The sequence below is a fragment of the Falco rusticolus genome, chromosome 3, assembly GCF_015220075.1.
Source record: "Falco rusticolus isolate bFalRus1 chromosome 3, bFalRus1.pri, whole genome shotgun sequence".
Classification (NCBI taxonomy): Eukaryota; Metazoa; Chordata; class Aves; order Falconiformes; family Falconidae; genus Falco; species Falco rusticolus.
The window spans coordinates 29,428,829-29,448,564 of NC_051189.1; the positions used below are offsets into that span (position 1 = coordinate 29,428,829).

General features: G+C 39.8%; 1 protein-coding gene across 1 annotated transcript in view; it reads right to left on the reverse strand.

Moving 5' to 3' along the window:
- The window catches only part of CPQ (carboxypeptidase Q), a 163,726-nt gene that overhangs the window by 55,440 nt on the left and 88,550 nt on the right, over positions 1–19,736 (reverse strand). The window contains 1 exon segment of the mRNA XM_037380938.1: positions 7,482–7,593. Within this exon segment, the coding sequence (XP_037236835.1) occupies positions 7,482–7,593 (112 nt within the window).

Sequence of the window (19,736 nt, forward strand, 5' to 3'; positions counted from 1 at the left end):
CACCAAGAGCTGACTAGCGATGAGGCAAGCAAGACCCAGACACAGCCAGGGAAAGGTAGAAAACACATTTCTGGACAAGGAGAGCAAGCTTGTGGGTAAATGTTGCTGAAAGAAACCTGGGATGTGAACAAAGGACCTGTTGACTATTTGATTTCTCCTGTGCTAGACAAGATGAGACTCTGAAAATGAACTAGACTGTAGTTTCAAGTAGCAGCCCCTATCAACTTCTCAACAGGAAAAAAAAATGGCTCCAGCTGTTTTAATTAAGAGACTCAACCCAACAATTATCATATCTAAAGTTTTTCAGAAGAAAGCAGTGAAATTTATCCGTCAAAATTGACTGCATCTCTAACTCCAATGGGCTGCAAGTTAGGAGGCTTAAAATATTATGCTTAGAAAGCCGACACTGCCATACAACCACCTTCTAAAGAGCATTCTCTATTATTGTCATTATTCAGTTCCCTCAAGCTCCCTTTAAGGATAAAAGTCCCATGTTTCTAGCACTGGAGCATGAGGTAGCTTTGGCAGGGTGCTCCCCAGGGTGGGAGAAGGGCAGAGTGCCTGTGGCCTCGGCTGGGAAATGCCCCTCAGCCAAGCGATGCAGGAACACAGCTGGATTAGGAGCAAAAAGACAGCACTGACTAAAGCTCTGAAATCACTGGGTACATGCTGCCTACTTCTTGCTCAAATATACTGTAGACAAGTTATTAGTCTTGAGCAAGGCCAGTATGGCAGCAGCCGCAGGCTTGAAATGGTGGGAGAGGAACACAAATACCACCTTCACAGAAACTGGCAACCAACATCCAGAGCTGGATTGAGTCCCACAGGCCGTCTGTCCAACTTGTTTAGCCAACTAAAGGCAAAATATTGCATCAAAATAAATTCTGGGTAATTTTATGGTGATTATTTTTTTTTTAGTAGCTGCTTAACTAGTCTTTCACCTCACCTGGAAAGGCAGATTCTTTTGTAAATCTCACGTGACATGGGGACAAGAGGAACTGTGTTTCAAATTCCAGTAGAGTATTAACCCAACAAACACGAAAATGCTGAGGCAAATGGTGTCAGCCATCTCCAGAGATGCCCTTTTTTGCACACAAGCTAATAAAAGTAAAATTTGAGAATTGTAAATGCAACCTGAAAACAAGTTGAGTTTGAGGTTTCTATACTGTAATTAGCAACACAGCTGGTTCAGTTTGCTTGAGTGCTGTCTCTTCTACAGCTTCCAAATGTCCTCACACCGCTTCACAGCTCATGCAACACCCTATGGGTTTCCTCAGCTTACAGATGGGAACCCCTCAGCCCTTCCCCCCTAAAACACCCCTAGTGCCTTCCCATGATCTCTGAATTAACCCAGACAACATTCTCACTACTACTGGAGCAATATTTGCTACCGATCACATAGAGACTGCAAACAGATTAAAAAGAAAGAGGCTCCAGTGCTTACACCAAAGCTACATGCGTGCTGATTAACCAGCATTTGTCATCAGAGGGAAAGGATAAAAGCTGAGTTCCTTCCTGCCTCTCCCTCAGCCGGGACATCAATGCACTTGCCCATCTCTCCTCAATCACCCATTTGCAAAGAACATATCAGAACTTCATATTCTAAATATTTCTATGCCTCTATCAAATTTAGTTAAAATTGATCAAAAGGTTAAAGACTGCAGAGGGCTGGGGAGGGCAGCAGCTGCCAGACACAGCTGCAGGCAAGCTGCACATTGCACAAGCTTACTGCCTCGGACACCCTGCCTGCAGTTATGATTGGTAATTTCTTAAGCATCGGAAATCCTCAGCTAATTGCAACAGCCCTGGCTCCACTGAATGAAAGGGAGTTTACCAGTTCATACCAGCCCATAAATGCCTCTAAAGACATCTTCATTTCCAGAAAAAGGAACAAAGAACAAGGACCAGATGAGACTTTAGTCTTTCTTCTCATAAACAACTTCTGCGGAAACACTTTCAGTTTTTCGTTTTTTAACCACATAAGCCATAAAGCAGTTCACCACAGATCTTGCTGATCATCAGCATGTATAAGCTTCAAGGGTTCCAGGGAAAAAACCCTGGTTTTCTTTCCTTTGTGCTTCATTAAACTTCAGCGTTAACTGGGAGGAAAGACTCCTTTGGATAACATTAGTCAATATGGCCACCAGTTGGTGAATTTTTCTGAAAATGAGTTACCGGCAAAGCAAGCAGCTGCGAGAGTATAATTGATACAGAGAATGTGATATGGGTGCACTAAGGAAACCACTTCTGTTTACTCTGGTCAGGAGATGTCTACAACCAGGGCTGTGACCAACAGGTGCACAAGCTGGTGCTGGCATTTAACTGTACACTGCTGGAAGGGATGTTTCACAAGTGAAGCTCCAGCTGCTTCAGAAGAGACAGAGTTGAGTTTTCTGCACAGGGTGGCTGTGGAAAAGCCATTTGGAGTAAGATTCACCTTGCTGAAAGGTAACCATCTAAAAGCTGGTGTTTGCTCTAAATTTGATGCCTGGACTTCCTCCCTGGAAAAGGTGGAGAGGGAACCGCACCCCCAGCAGCTGCCCCCCTCCCGTCACCCTGCTGTGGAAGATGGGCAGAGAGACAGTACCACTATTAGAAGCAAAGTATTCCGCCAAACTTGAAACTTTCCACTTTTTAGCTCTTCTATTTTCCAGGGCTAACTGAATCATTATCTCTCTAAACCATATTCAGAAACTACAGTAGTTTTTAAATGTATTTTTTATGTTTATATTATAAAAAGCCTATGTTTTTAAGGTAGTGCTCTTTTGAAATGTATACATGGGGATTTTATATGAATTAAATCTTTTTATTCCACTCTTTGGCAATATAATACAAAAATATTTCAGTGCAACCTAGTTTTCATGTAATTCCCTTTCTCTCAAAATGAAACAGCATTCACATGAAGTCAGAAAGTGAAATGGGAAAAAAAAATCCTACCAAAAGTTTGAAGTTTTGAAGACTTCAAATTGTGCTACTACTTCAGATTGTGCTATTGTCATGTGTCCTTGTAGGGAACATGTAACTATTACAGTGTCTGAAATTCTACAAAAAATAAAACAACCACAAAAAAAAAAAAAAACAGGAAGAAAAAAGATAAAAATACAGTACAGAAACTGCCAGTTCAATTAAAAATAAAGGCCAACACTGAAGATTCAGGAAATATAAAGGCTTACACATTAAGTAAGTGATTTACTTAGAAATAAAAGCAAAAACTGTTTAATTTTTTTCTTGAGGCAAGAAAACAAACTGCACTGCTTAAAATAAAATGCAACAATTTTAAACTCTAATTTTAATTTTTCAATTAATTTCATGTATTTAGTCCTAAGCCAATAGCTATTAAATGGTTTCAGGAGAACATTATGTTGAAAGTATGGAATGTTACTTAAACTGTAGTAATTCTCCAAGTACTACGTGGAATTATCAAAATCTTAATTAACAGGCGTAACTTGGGTCCACCAGCCACATCCAAGGGTCAAAGTGATACCATGATGAAGGGCTATTAGATCAGCATGGAAAAAACCTGTTTAAATAGTGTAGTAATATCTTGCTTTCATGGAACCAATGGACCATGACAGAAGTAGTGGCAGTATTTCTCACTACACAATGCAAACTTCGTATTCTAGAATTCATATTTCAGAAGCTTGCTTCAGCTTTAAGATCATATCATCATAGCTGTAAGGCTGTAAGATCAGTTACACTTTGGTAAATGCAGACATAGTATTTATGGCTAGACAATGCACCATGGCTTTAAGACTCCCAGTACACAGTACAAAAATTCCACGTGTGCATACAGATGAGCCAGTTGAGTTGACTTATCCCCATGTCAAATGTATTTGGTGGGCTAGTCTAAGATTAAATTCATCAGGGTCCACAAGGATATTAAACCAAATCTCCACAGTTCAAAATATAATGCTTACTCAAAAACCACAATCTGTGGAATTGATTTTAAATAAAACTCACTAATTTCTCTCACAATCTGCACATCTGTTACTTTGCTGTCCTTTTTGTCACATTTCATGTGTACCGTAAAATATAAAATCTGCATTAACCGATCTGCTACGGCAGACAGGTTATGAAAGGCCTCATCCCCCGTGCTTATCTACAGGTTACATGTAATGACTCACAAGTCCTCTCCCAGCCTTACGTTCCTGTAGAACACTGGTATAACAAGAAGAGCTGAACACAACAGCTGGCCAGAACAAAGGGCATCAGCAAAGGCTCCGGCATTTCCCAGCTGAGAAAACAGCATTTCACCACAGGTCGTATACCAAACACACCGGCTACTACCAGAGGAAATCAAATATTTGAACAAGCAGAAAGTGATGCATTTCAGTCATGCGTGAAGGGAAACCCAGTGAATAAGAATTATACAATGCCACCATGAACTTGCCCTTAAGAGACACAAACCAGTTTATTGTGAATGGAATAGAGTCAGCAAACGCAGAAGCATAATTTTTTTTTCCTCAAGGTGGAGAGAACATAGACAATTTTCCAAGAATTACAAAAGAAATGTAAAAACACTAAAAGAAGGAGTAGGCTTTAGTTTACTTTTAAAAGACTAAAAATTACAACAGATACTACTTGGTTTTGGTTACAGACTGATACTTCATTCATTCTGAGGGTGGGAAAGTGAGATGTAAGAGGTTCAATTAATGCAAAACAAAGGAACAGGAATTCACAGGGATGTCTGATGTTTACCACTGCAGTATGAGAGTGGCTGATCACATAACAGAGCTTGTCTACAAAGCGCCCTTCAAGAAACACTGAGATTGTTCAAGTGCACAAATCCTTCTTATTGGAAGCAGGGAAAGCTAGTTTATTATTTAAACTCTGCCAGAGCTAACAGCAGGAGTAGCAGCAGATTTCAGCTTTTAATGAATATGTGATGCATTCGTCTTGACCACAGGTTACAGTTCTGGAAAAAGGGAATGATGAGGAAAAATAGATTCCATCTAACGAAGGGGGGAAAGCATCCTTGGATATCAACTTCACAATCTAAGTAGTCTGTTTTGAACTAGTTTAGAGAGTGACAAAAGCCCATATGGAAGTAAGACCAGCAAAAAACTACAGATCAAGCAGTAAGACTGGAATTTGCAGTTTGGAGACCAGAAATCAGACTAGGCCAAGGCAGACTGGGAACAGCAGGACAGCAGGCCAAACTTTGAGAGGCTGGGTGTTGAGAGAACACAGGCAGATGACTGTGCAACCATAGCTCCCTCTTGCCCATGCACTGGCCCTATCTCATCTTACCTTGTGGACCATCTCTTCTACCAAACACACCCTATGTGGGCATATGTAGACCATGCCCTTCCATAATAACACTCTGTTTGCAGCCCAGTTCTACCCGCAAGTCAGATGAAGCCCAAAAGCAGAAGAAATTGGCCTTTCGGATCCCACACATAGGGTCTATGCAAACCAGGAGGCAACAGGCTGAGCAATTCCACTCTGTATTTTAACCATAGCACTACTAGAACAGACATATCCACACTAGAAGCCACCTTTTCCTCTTTCTCTCCTTCTTTGTTTACCTTTAGCATTGTCAGCGTGGGAGTTCAATTCAACTTGTACTTCTGCTGCACAGAAATTCTGCAGGAGGGAGACTAGCAAGTCCAGTGTCAACAGCCTGTGTGCTAGAGTATCAGCTTCAGAAGAGCCCAGCTGATCTGCAGCCTGAATTCCAGAACCCAGTCACCTTGTCACCCTGCTGATTACCCAGGATTATTCAAAGACGTGATCACTGGAATCAGAACATTGCTCTGCATGCCACAAAACTATTGTAGCAGGATACTACAGTGTGCAAGCCCTCAGTGTCAAATGTTGCTTGACAAGACACATGAGCTCACAACATCTGACAGGTCATCATGGTTAAGCTAAATTTGGCAGAAGTGTATCCCTATAGTGATGAGACTCAAGTGTGTGCTTGCTCTGACCTGGATTACCTTTGTGTGGGAAACTGGACCGATGAGACCCACCATCGCCACAGCAGATGTATTATCTTGACATTGCTATGGCAGGAAACTCATGCAATCACCACTGTGAATGACTACTGCCAGAGAAGAGATTTAAGGCAGGAAGATAACACCACTGCCACCGCAGCGACTTACCTATACATTGTTAAAGGAGGAAACCGACCGATGCCATGGAGCAACAGGGCAGGCTGATCCTGCAAAACTTGACCAAGCCCCTGTGCATGTATCCAGACTTGGGGTCAGGGGGGTCAAGGTGCCTGGAGGCCCCTTGATGTTGGGCACGTACACCATTGTCAAGTGGAGGTGTGGTTGAGCAGAACGGCTTGTAACAACCCTATAAAAAACGGAACCAACTAAGATTGGACAGGACGTTCCCCCACCGGACTTGGAAACAAATCGGACTGTCAGGATACCCCAGCTCCAGGGTGGTAGCTATTGCCCTGAACTCTTCCCTTTTCTTTCCTTCTTTCTTTCCTTCTTTTCTCTCTCTTTATCTTTTGCTCTCTCTCCCTTTGCATTCGCAGATTTATTGTTGGGAAAATAAAGTTCCTTGGCTCTTGACTCCGTTTTGAGTCTTAATTCTGTTCCCGAGAATACAAACAGAACCACGCTCCGGTCTCAGACCGGCATGCGACACTTTGCCAGGGAAATCAGCTGTCACAGTCCAAAGCAGAGCCCAAGTGCACAGCAAGATAAAAGCACCATACTCAGGAAATCAGCTCTCTAGTACAAAGCTGAGAACACACCAGTTTGATGGTATAGATGTATCTATCCATCAAACTGGTGTAACAACTCCAGACAGGATATAAACTTATTTAGGAAGAACATTCAAGGAAAAAACCAAAACCACCAGAATATGTACGTTGGATTTCTGTGAAGTTCAGAATAATTTTTGCTGAATACCTTTACATGCAGATGAAAGGGAGAAGACCAGAGGCAGGATCATTGTCCAGATCCAGTCCTACTTATGGGCTCTTGAGAGGGACTTAGATGAAATTACCTTGAGAAGTCATCATGAGCAAGGTAAAGGACTGGGAATTAGATTAACTGAGTAACCAATGTAAAAGCAACATGTAGGACAGTGAAAGAATTAGGAACATGTTGAATGACAATGTTTGCTTAAAAGGCAGAGAACAATATCAGAAGGCTATGGCTATCTGTGACTTCATGAAGCTTCATCTTCATTAATAGGGAGGAACTCATTAAGACAATATGAAAAAGACTGACTTCATTCTACAGTACCTAGACAGTATATCTCACACTGAATTTTCATTCTGTGATGACGGTGACCATGCAGGCTCAAAGCACTTTCTAGATCACTGATTGATGTGTTGCTTTTGGATGACCCCTGTAATGCAAGAAGGACTTTAACAGACAAACCTGCAAATACTTATACTAAGTATGAATACTTGTGCTCAGAGGAATGGATAAAATAGAAAATCCAGTTTTGACAACATACAAAATGTCATGGAAATGTAATGCATTAAAAATATTTAAAAATTATGTATTTACCCAGATCCTTAATGAGTGATAATGCTTCCCATGATATGAATGCTCCACCACCATCATCCATAGCTCCCTGCCCAACGTCCCAGCTGTCCAGATGTCCACTGACCAATACAATCTGGAAAAGATTAAAAAAAAATTAAGAGAAAACGTATCTACATGAAAACACTGAATTAGAAAAGTCAGTTCAGTATTTAAGCATTTTAATGATTTTGTCATAAATTTGGCTGTTTAATTTAGAATGGGAAGAAGGAAACATTTCAAATAAAACTAAAACATTGTTCTCCAGTCACTAAATATAAATCTGGGATGACCAAATCCATCCTATTGCTTCAAACCACTGCCTAAATCAAACTAGATACTCTGTGAGAAATACTTAACTGAAAGGTTTTGGCTTGAACCTTAACAAAGTGCATACTTTCCAGAGAAAGAAGACTACTGCACTGTAGAATGGTGAAAATTTCTTTCATATTCCAGTTGTTTAAGCCCTTAGGCATGAAATTTGATTAACCCTATTTTTGGGTGCATAATGAAGAAATATAAACTTAGACTGAAGTGTTCCCAGACAAAGATTGTTGGTTTTTATTATATATCTATGGTACTTGTCACAGAGGACCTCTAATTCATTACTGGATCCCCTATGTGCTACAACAGTGACAACGTATTTTATAGTTCCATTAGTCATAAGGATATTTGAAATTTAAAATGACATGGTAGCAAGTCCCAGATGGGTTTTCTGCAAAGAAAGTTTTGTGGCCACAGTAGAGTATAGCAGTATACGTATCTCCAGAAACACCTGCTTTCAGATCTGAACTCTTCAGAAGTCCACAAGCAGCATCAGACCAATAACAGAAGCAAGACCGTTCCCTAACTGGACCTGAAGCTGAAGGGCTGATAAATCTATGATTGCGATGGAAAGGTCAAGGAGGGACAAGAACTCTGAGCTGAGCAGGCAGTGTGGTAAAATGATGGAATAGCATAAAAACAAGAGCAGTGCCCTAGAAATCTTTAAAAACTGGTACCAGTAAAGAGTGCCCTTAGGACAGGGTGGAAGTGGAAGTGTCCAACCTATGACAGCTCAGCACTGTGGAAAAACTGAAGGAGACCCTGGACCATCCACCTGTGCCCTGCCCAGAACTGGTCATACTGGTTATCATGAAGGCATGCTTCCCCCTCTCTGGTTGGCTGACGTCAAACAGGTCTCACAGTTATGGGATCTAGAAAAAGATGAAAAATGCTCATTCCTTCTGCCACCTTCTTCTCCCTAAGGGATAAGGATCTCCCTGGCATATCATCTCAGCTTTCACTCATTGCAGGACAACTACTCTAGCACTGAAAAAGTGAACATAATGGGTTTCTTTCCTATTATTAACCCTGGAGGGTGAAAGCCTGTGCTGTCAAGTGTGCAGGTAACATTGCAAGAAACTGTTGCACAGTACTGGGGTGCAAATACTAAGACCTCTATTTTTCCCTTTACATAAGAGACATCTTAGTACGTTTCACCAGTTATTAAAAATAATGGACAAACAGATCATGGAAAGACAAAAAGCATCAACTGCTCATCAAACAACCACGTTTTTTCATCCAATCAAATAAAAACTCAGGTAACAAAACTAAAAGGCCCCTTTGTATTAAACAAGGGCCATGATAGATTATTAGTCATATCCATTGTATTGCCATGTGTCCAACCACGATGCACCAAACCCCTTTAAATTTAGCAAATACACCATGAAATGTTATAAATGTGTGTATTATAAAAAACAGAAGTGTCATGCCTTAGAAGCTGGAAAAGCTTGTGATCAAAATCTGAAGAGCAGCTTAGTCTCTCCTTCTCAGATGTTTCAACTCTCTTTATTCCTTACCAAGCCTTAACTCAACATGTGCTTGCTTTCCAGCACAGACTGATTTTCTTGGTAGTAGAGATATACTGCAGCCTTTATTCCAAAACCTCCCCTCTTTCAAAAGCACTTAAATTTAGATGGCAGGCCCCTCTGTAAAAGCCTCAGATTTACACAGGAGATATTTCTGCAATTTAATGTCATGATCCTCCCAGGCCCGGCATGAAAGACTGCAAACAGCATGTTTTCCAGGGATGCTGCCCTGCAGTACAAGTACATAATCTGTGGCAGCCCTCTGCTACAATAGCAATATAGCTTAAAACCAGGCAATCTAAGAAAAGCTATGCTTTGGAGGTAGAAACCTTTCTGAAATGAGAACAGGAAAAAAGTGTTCATTGCAGTACTCCTTGCTCATTTTTGTTTTCTTATAAGGGAGGACTAAGCACAAACACACACACATGCTCAGTCAGTGAAGGCAACGCACGAATGAACTCTGCTTTGAGTTCATTCATGCATGTGCAGACCCTCTGCAACCCACCTGTGGAGGACAGAGCTCAAACACCACCACACTTTGCAGCTGACTGATGCAGACTCATTACTGTCCTCTCAGTAAGGAATTTGTAAATAATAGTATTTTTAAAAAAGAATAGAAAAGGCTCCAAGTGAAAGCACAACTGTCTGCTGCATAAAGGACGTCTGTTCCACCACTTCAAAACCACCATGTGGTTGGTTTGTTCTTAAAGCAAAAATTGGTTTAAAGAAGATAACTATTCACTCTCCTGGGAAACAGCTTCAAGCTGAAGTGAATTATTTAGAACAAGCTTGTAAACTCATTGAGAGATAACTAAGTTTACAACAGAAGCAACACCTTGTCTTTAGCAGTGAAAGAATACTTCGCTAACTCTGTTCCCTGACAGCGATCTCAACAGGAGTGTCTGAGAGGGAATTACTCCTCATTTCTTTGAAACAACACACACTGTAACAGCAGGAAATTCTGAATCAGAAGAAGGTGGTGTAATCCCATTTGGGATTACAGACTCCATTCATAAAGCATCTTTACCAACTCCAGAACATTACACCAAAACAGATCAAGGTTCAAGTGGATTAAGAAAACCAGATAATTTTATGGATGACCTTTTACTTAAATTTACTTAAGCTAATGCCAATAGCAATTACATGAACACAACCAATGTACTTCTATGTGAAATTTTTTTCACAACAGTTGCTTTTTTAAACTATCATACTTTTGTAGCAGCTGCTAAAATGAAAGTTTCAGTGATCCTGCTGACAGCTAGCCATAGACATTCTTAAAATAAGACACAGTCATAAGTAACAATACCACTATGTTTATCTTGGTCTTTAAGTATATATAATGTGTCTGGGTAATGAATGAAAATATTTCTGCAATTCACTCTAAACCACTATATTATTTAATACAATATTATAAAATAATAATATGATAATTCTCTGCACAGGTAGGCTAATAACAAAGGCAGTTAAAGCTATCAAGGACATATGATTATTGCATTTCCCACATTGCTTTCAAATCTGTTATGCGGTTCTCAGCTTCAAATCTACACATAGACTAATCACATTCGCACAAAACATCCCTATAGAAATGTCAGTACATGCTAACAGAATATAAGCATTGCAAAGCAATGTAAGTGAGTGTATGTAAGTATAAGTATTTGTTTTAAATATACAGAGAAACCACAAGCAACTGTATAGGACACTACAAACACAGCAATATACATTTGTCAAATTGACAGGAATAAATAAGACAGCTTGCATGCAACATGACACCTTAAGATTCGGCTGTCCTGCAGTGACACAGCTGAGAAATGCTACTCTAGACACTGTCCTGAGACAATACAAGAGAAGTGAAACTGCAGGAAACATTTCAAATAGAAGATGACATTTATGACATTATTATTATATATGACATCTATTTCCTTCTGCACCAGCTTTATGACCTCTATTGGATGTCTTTCAGTTATAACCAGCATTTCAATTGCATATTGAAATATTTTGAAATTTATATTACATTTTACATACTTATATAAATGTATATGTATACATTTTATGTTTTAAAACCGAGAAGATTAGGAAGAGGAACCACCCTGTCCTGGTTTCCGCTGGGATTGAGTTAATTTTCTTTTCAATAGCTGGTACAAGGCTGCGTTTTGGATTTAGTATGACAATAACATAGTTGATAACACACTGATATTTTTAGCTGTTGCTAAGTAATGCTTATACTAAGTCAAGGGCTTTTCAGTCTGCATACATTTGCATATGTCATGGAGTTATCCTTTTCTAAGCAGGATAGTTTTTGCCACTAAAAATAATCTCCCGTTCCATATGTAGTCACACATGCCTATTGCATTTGTCATGCAGTAACTTCAGAAAATGTAGGTGAGCTACCTTCTGCTTGGTTAGAGGGAATTTTAAGAAGAGTTTATTCCGCTTTTAGTCTCCACAATCTCACTTGCTCCTGTAGAGGTACAAGGCAAAGTCTTCTTTCCATGCAACATTAGAAATCATAAATAATCACATTAGGCAAGAACTGCAAGTAACATTTTCAATCACAGAATTTAATCTATAATAATATTTGTATCAAGTTGTGAACATCAGCATGCAAAATTATTTCATGTCACTGAGGTAGACGTAACAGAAGAGTAACAAAGTCATCATTCATCTTTGCTCTTTATGGATGAAGAAGACTTGGATGGAGGTTAGGGTCCACAAAGCAGGACCTTTATTGATGGAATGTGGCTACCAACACATTCTCTTAGAAAAGCTTAGCAATAACTTTCATTATCCAAACAACTGAAAAGCACTTTTCCTTATATCTTCCTCCAGCAGACAGGGAAGATAAGGAATACCTTAACTTGCATGGAGAGGACACAAAACTAAATAAGAATCCCGTACACAGAGAACGGCATGACAAAGATCTAAACAGGGTATTAGAACCAGATCAAGCATGTTTAACCAAAACACATTCAAACTCCAAGTGTCTGTATGCCGAAACTTTAAGCTAAAATGGTGAAGTCCTCTAGACTGTAACAAGTTCTTTTCAACTGCTCATCCAGATTTTCAGCCAAATACTGCTAAGTCATTTGCTCAAGCAGTACAGGTCTACAGTGTGCCAACTCAGTTCCCAGTTAGCTGGAAACTCATGAAAAGCATTTCTATTCAAATTTTGCAGTTCTTTTTTCTCCAGGTTGCTTCTAAATAGGTCCATCTTAAGCTCTAGGTACCACAATAAGGTCTTACATTATTTGGATATTTTTTCTACATTAATTTCCTCCCAGTGCATAGGATATTTATACAATAAATTTACAGAAATGAACACCACATACAGTTATTTATGTTTGGACCAAAATTAGAGGAAAACAGAAGTCAGACAAGAATTAGGATCTCCTAATCCAATAAAAAAGTTGCCTATAAATTCTCTGCTTCCCCAGATACTCATTATTCTTTACTCACACAAACACTCTCCCACTTGCCAATTTCCTGTTTTCCTCAGCCCCAAGCAAAATTTTTGATGCTAACCAAACCATGACCGAAAAACTCTTAATCCCCACTTCTCAGACAGATGAACCCAGCACCAAATTCAGGCCTGCTCTCCTAAGCTTAGGGACTACGTTTTGAGTAATCTGCCCATTTGGATAGCATGGCAACTGTGAAATGCCAGATGGCTTCAGTTTATAAGGATCTAAAGATTTTCTTCATTTCACTGTGTAACAGCATGAGAACAAGGGAAAAGAGAAAGGCAGCATATCATGTACCTAACTAGTGGGCAAATAAAACAGCTGGCAGGACTAAATTTAAGCCCATCATGCTTAACTTGCCTTCAAAACTATGATTAAATAAAGTCTTCAAATACACAGATTTGTTTAATTAAGAGTAGTAAATCTGGCACGGCAGTTTTAGGATGTAATAGCATCATCAATACATTCTGGAAAATGGCAACACCAAGCAATATGCTTTTCTACTGCTTACCCACACAGCAAAGCTGGCACTAGTGTCCACAGTAATCTTCCTCTTCTAAAGTAATTCTTAGCCTGCAGGCTGTACTCTCTTTCCCCTTTTTTAGGAAAAGCTCTGTCATCTTAATGGAATAAAATGTTGGCATGTAATTAGGCTTTTTGCTCTGACCCATTCTCTTCCCTGCTTCACCTCAAACATTTTTCTCTTCAACTCACACAGCAAAACAAATGACAAATTAAGAGTTACCAGCTCTTCCTACTTGGTACTTCATGTAAAGGCAGAACCACATTCCTGTATACAAACCAACATTCCTCAAGTTTTAAAATATTTACAATAGTTATTTGTTTGTATCAGGCAGTAAGATTCTGTAAATCAGTCCCTTGGCTTTTCCATCAAAGGCCATCTGAAATCTAAACAATCAGAACTTGTAATCCTATGTGCTGTAGCAGCGCACAGACTGCAGCAAATGTATCACACATCATCTTCCTTTCTGGAATCCAACCCAGCTCTTCCAACAGCTGGACAAAGAGTCGAAGGAAACTTCTCAATCACTGCATAATAAAGACAACCACCTAAATAGCTCCTGCAGGGACACTGCATTTTGTATGTATACTACCATTATTTCAAACCCAGCATCTCAGCATCTGGGGAAGACAAAACTGACAAAGTGGAGTTCCCATCAGCGACATAGCATTATATAGCATGGGATTAGAATTAGACTTAAATGCAAGCTTAGTTACATTATATATATATATATATATATGAATATAAATTCTCTTGTATTTAAAAATGTGCAGTTCATTACTACCAGAAAAAAATACTTTGTCCAGTTACATTTAAACACAGATCTACTCTATAGTTTGTCATTCCATCAACTTCAACAGCTAAATTCAAGCACGGAGATATATCAGAGATATTCAGTTGTAAAAAACACTTACTTGGTAAAAACTCTTCCTGAAAGTCTACCCTGACCATTTCCCAAATATTTGTTTTGGGCCACAAATATGTGAAAAAAATTTGTGAGTTTCTGCACTTGCCTTTAAGAAAACACTAACTGCCTCCAGTTAAACTGCAATTGGATTAAATCATGCCCTAAATGTAAATCAGGAACATTACCACATTTAGTGGATTTTATTTTGTATATATAAGAATATTTCCTCAAATTAGTTTTTAGCTTTGGTGTCCAAATAATATGACTTCACTGTACAGCTCCTTTTATTAGATTTCACGCACATTAGAAATGGTTCTTAAATAATCAGTCTAGCTGTCTCAACTAATTTACAGTCCTAAAGATACACTGAAGTTCAGAAAGAAAAAAAATATTAAAACAAAAACTGTCTTTTCTACTTAATATGCAGTGTAGCAAGTCTTCCAGGCTTCCGATTAAATGATAGATCTGCACAAGAAACTGTAGTAACTCACTTAGTCACACAAGAATCCAACCCTATTACTGCTAAAAAGCTGATTAACCTTCAAAGACCCTCCGGGTCACAATATACAGTAAACTCTTCAAAGCTGAATCTCTGCTTTGTAAGGGTGATTGAAAATAAAGTGTCCTCGGAAAGTATTGCAACGAAACCTCCCTGTTTGCAGTGAATCTCAAAACCACTGAGGAGTTAAATAGCATGGGCTGATATCATTTATGGCATATATGACAGTGAAGGAGAAAATTAGTCTGAAGATGAATTATTACTGATAAGGGAATTGTAGTAAAGGTAATGAGACATAGAAACTATATGAGCATTCAAAAGATAACCAAGTCTTGAAATGACTATCATTTTTGTATTAAATGTTAGATTTTAAGACATAGTATTTCCATATTTAAGTTCCCTCGAATCTTTCATTTTTTATTTCCTGAGCTGCAACATTTCAGAAATAATACCACTCTTCATAATACTGTATTCTGAAAACAAGGATTTTAATTTATGTATTTCAGCCTACTTCTAGAGGGGTTTTAAGAGGAAAAACCGTAACGATAACTACCTCTAAACAAAAGCAGGTATCACTGAAATATCACTTACCCTTCAATAAAGATGATATTGTAGCTGCTATTTTTCTAGTTCAAAGATTAGCAAAGAATCTCTGCAATACTCCTGTAGAAAAGCTGAAATGGCGTCTGACCTGATGTGCAGAGAGAAACAATCCTTTTTCTGCCCTTACCAAAGGAAGACTTCCCTTACACATGCAGTAGATGATTTGTGTACAAAGAAAGGGATTATTTAATAATCTAGAGGCTTTGTATTTATATATTTTTCACTTTAGAGTTCTATGATTCCACATTACTACAGATCTAACAACATTACCAAATGTTTTAGCTTTGAAATTTCTTTTATCAGATACCAAAATTCATCTCAGCTAAAATAAACACTAATGTGTAGTGGTACTTCTTTCACCAAAGCATTTACAAAAACGGTCCTTCTTGTACACTGTGATACTATGCACTATTGGCAAGCATACCTTTCCAAAACTGTAAAAATTCTAGTTTTCTCCAAAAAATTATAAAACTATTGTTTCCTCCTGAGAACACTAGAACCCTTAAACAAGACCCATGCCCCACTAGCACTGCCTTAGTGCAGTCTGATAATCTTGAAAGCCATCCTGAGTAGCCACCTCGGAACTGTCCTCAAGAAAACAGGCTTCATTTTAAAAATCCCCCAAGAGGACTGCTGATGGAAACAAGTCAAAACAACCCTTAGATGGCTGTTAATAACATCAGAGGACACAAGAGAGGAGGCTTCAAAACATAACACTTAAATCCCCATGCCAAACACCAAGCATCAGAGAATACTTGAGGTTGGAAGGGACCTCTGGGTGCTCAACAACTTCCAGACCCTGCTCACAGCAGGCTCAACTTAGATCTGAACGCTCAAGAGTTTTCTCCAGTTGAGTTCTGAAAATTTCCAAAGATGGAGATGCCACAACCTCTCTGGACAAACTGTTTCAGTGTTTACTCTTCAGAAAATATTTTTCCTAATACCTTATTATAACAAGCTTTTTCAAAATGTGCCCTAACTAGCCCTCACTGCAGCATTCAGAAGTCAAACTGGATCCTGAATGCTGTCAGCTCACAAGCCTGCCTCATAGTTTTACATCTCCAGAAGCTTTTACTTAATTCATCAACACCAGCTGAACACAATGGAAATTAAATTCTTGCCTTTTCCCACACCACTGTCCCTCACCATCAGACATACTAAAAGCAGTGCTGATCCTGTAATCAGTTCACCCAAAACTGTCTCATCATCCCACTTCTATAGTCACAATGATCTATCAGAACTGGTGATGCCTCTTGTCCTCACTGCTCTACAGTGGGAGGTGGCTCCATGCCTTTCTGCTGTGATGGCAAAAAATCCCTCCTCTCAGGGTCACAGATTCACAGGCCTGCATTTCACAGCTCTAACTGCAGCCTGCGACAGAGGCTCTTCTGATCAGAGGCTTTTCTGACAGAGGCTCCTCTTGCTCCACAAATCCACACGTAGGCCAGGTTCTTGCCATTTCTACCACTGCTACTTAAAGGATTTCATTGTATAGTATGCTAAAACACTCAATCTTTCATTTGATTACTGTAACCCTTTTTTATCTCTATGGCTTATTCTACTTCCCTGGCACCTGCACAAGTTTTCTCAGAATTTTGCTAAGATTATCCTTCTATTTGTCAGAAGGGGCTTTTAAGATCCTTTTACTCCTCACTAATTTTTTTTAATGTGTACATAACATTTTTATTTCTCTTTCTCATACACACATTGCTTCTCTCTTAATCTGCACAACAAACTACTCAGTGCATCGCTCATTTCATGCATTTCCAGAAAGGCAGCAACCCACCGTGGGGGTAGGAAGTTACTACAAAGTGATGACTGAAACACCTGCACACGGAGCACATGGAGGGAACAGGCAGGAGGAACTGAAGTCTGTGTGCAGCTACAGGGCTGCCATCTCCTTGGGGTCCCAGAGGCATGGCGGGATGGCTCCCATGACCAGAGGGCTGCAAATGATGTGTGCAGGCTCTTTGGGAAGGACAGGCTGGGAGGGTGATGGGGGGAGTTGCCCTTTGTGTGAGAGCAGTGGGATCTTCTGGAGCTCTGCCTGGGGCTGGATGATGAATCAGCTTGGAGGTTGTGGGTCAGGATTAGAAGGCAGACCGATGTGGGTGACACTGCATCTGCTACAGATAGCCTGAAGAGGAAAAGGAAGAAGTAGATGAGGCCTTCTTCAGACAAATGCAAGAAGTCCCACATTTGCAGGCCCTGGTCCTCATGGGGCACTTTAACCACCATGGTATCTGCTGGAGGGCAGAAGCACACAGCAGGGCACAGGCAGTCCAGGAGGTCTCTGGAGTATACAGAAAAACAACTTCCTCACAGAGGTGACTGAAGAACCCATGAGGGAGATGCTCTGCTGGACCTCATACTTACAAACAAGGAAGACGAAGACTGACTGGGCATGTGAAGGTCTGCAGTGAATGTAAGATGGTGGAGCTCAGGATCCTGAGAGGAAGGAGCAAGGCAAACAGCAGGATTTCAGCCCTGGACTTCAGGAAAGTGGAGTTTAGGCTGTTCAAGGACCTGCTTGTAAGAATCCTATGGGAGACAGAGCTGGAGAGAAAAAGGGTCCGGGAGAGCTGGCTGACTTTTAAGGATCATTCTGGGACTGACCAGCTGGAAAGCAGCTTGGCACAGAAGGAGCTTGGGGTCCTGATGGACTCGCTGACTATGAGCCAGCAATGTGCCTGTGCCATAAGCAAGGCCAACAGCACCTGGGCTGCATCAGGCTGAGCGCTGCCAGCGGGTCAAAGGAGGTGATCCCTCCCCTCCACTCAGCACTGGAGAGATACATCTGGGTGCTGTGTCCAGCTCTAAGCTCCCCAGAACCAGGCAGACATGAATATACTCGAATAAGTCCAACCAAGAGCCACTGAGATGATGAAGGGACTGGAGTATCTGACAGAGCTGGCACTGGAGAAGGCTTGGGGATCTCATCGACATGTATAAATACTTGACAAGGGATGTAAAGAAAGTGGAGCCAGACTCTTCTCAGTAGTGCTCAATGACAGATGACAGAACAAGGGGCAACAGGCAGAAACTGAAACAGAAGAAATTCCATGTAAAAATAAGAAAAAAACCTTTTTTCCTGCAAGCGTTGTAGAACACTGGAACTGCTACTCAGAGAGGCTGTCAGGTCTCCATCCTTGGAGACGTTAAAAACCCAAACCCTACACAACATGCTCTAGTTGTCCTGCCTTTGAGCACAAGATTAAACTACATGACCTCCCAGGGGTCTCTTCTTGTAATTATGACACTGATTCCAGAACGAATAATTCACGTTTTCTTCTGGCTCTGTAAATAATCCACATTTCTTCTGGCTCTATAAATTTTGTTAGAGACACAAAAAGCAGAATACAACTTGGAAATAATTTCTGCCAAACCCAAGTATGTCTTTCCAGATCCAGACAGCTAAAGTACAATTGTAATCTTCAATATAGTATTTTACTGGCACAAGACAAAAGATGTCTTTTCTACTTAGGGCCATCAAAATCATGGTAAAAACTAAAGTTCCTATTAAATCCATTTTATGGAATCATTTACAATTTTTGCCTAATAGTTTTATGAACTGATGCATGAACCCACAGAAACAGGACACTACTTGGCTTGCAACATGAAAATAAGGTCTTTATCCTACACTGACCCTAAAAGAGTTGCTTTACATATTGTATGAGGCATGTCTTCAAAGTTGCAACATCACTTTCAAATTATGAGTCTCTAACCAATTACAGTCCCTTCAGTTTCTTTTAGTTTCTGATAATTAAAACAACACTTCTATTGAGGCTTAAATGTGGACTTAGAAAATCAATAATTTCTCATTTATATATTCAAATTAATTATATTGTGTTGATCAGTAAAATAGGACTAAACAACTGTTTATTATGTAGGGTTACAGTGAAAATTAACATTTGTTCTTGCATTTACAAAAGCATTCATGGAAAACACTAAGAAGTGGAGACTTACAGCCCCTGCCTTACGTTGAAATTATTGAAGCTGTATCTCCTTACGCAAATCAAAATTAAGTCCACAATTTCTAGTACCTGTCAACAGCCCCATAGAAACCAGTCGTATTCACAGAGACACAGCCAAGTACTTGCAAGTAACACTGACAGATTTCCCTACTCAGTTCCCATTAGTTTATCTCAAAAACCCAGAATTTTGATACAAAAGGATAGCTTACCCTTCACATTCATCTGTCCTTAGTTTCTTTGTTTATATACTATTGTGAAATCTAAAGTGTGTTTGACACAACCCTTTCACCAAGATGAAGAAGAGGCTGATTTTTCACACTCAAACAATTTCTGTAAAAGAGCAGGTAAGACAATTCTTGTCAGGATAATTCCCACAGCAGAATTTCTGCTCAAAAGGGATTCACTTTATTGGAACCCATAACACAA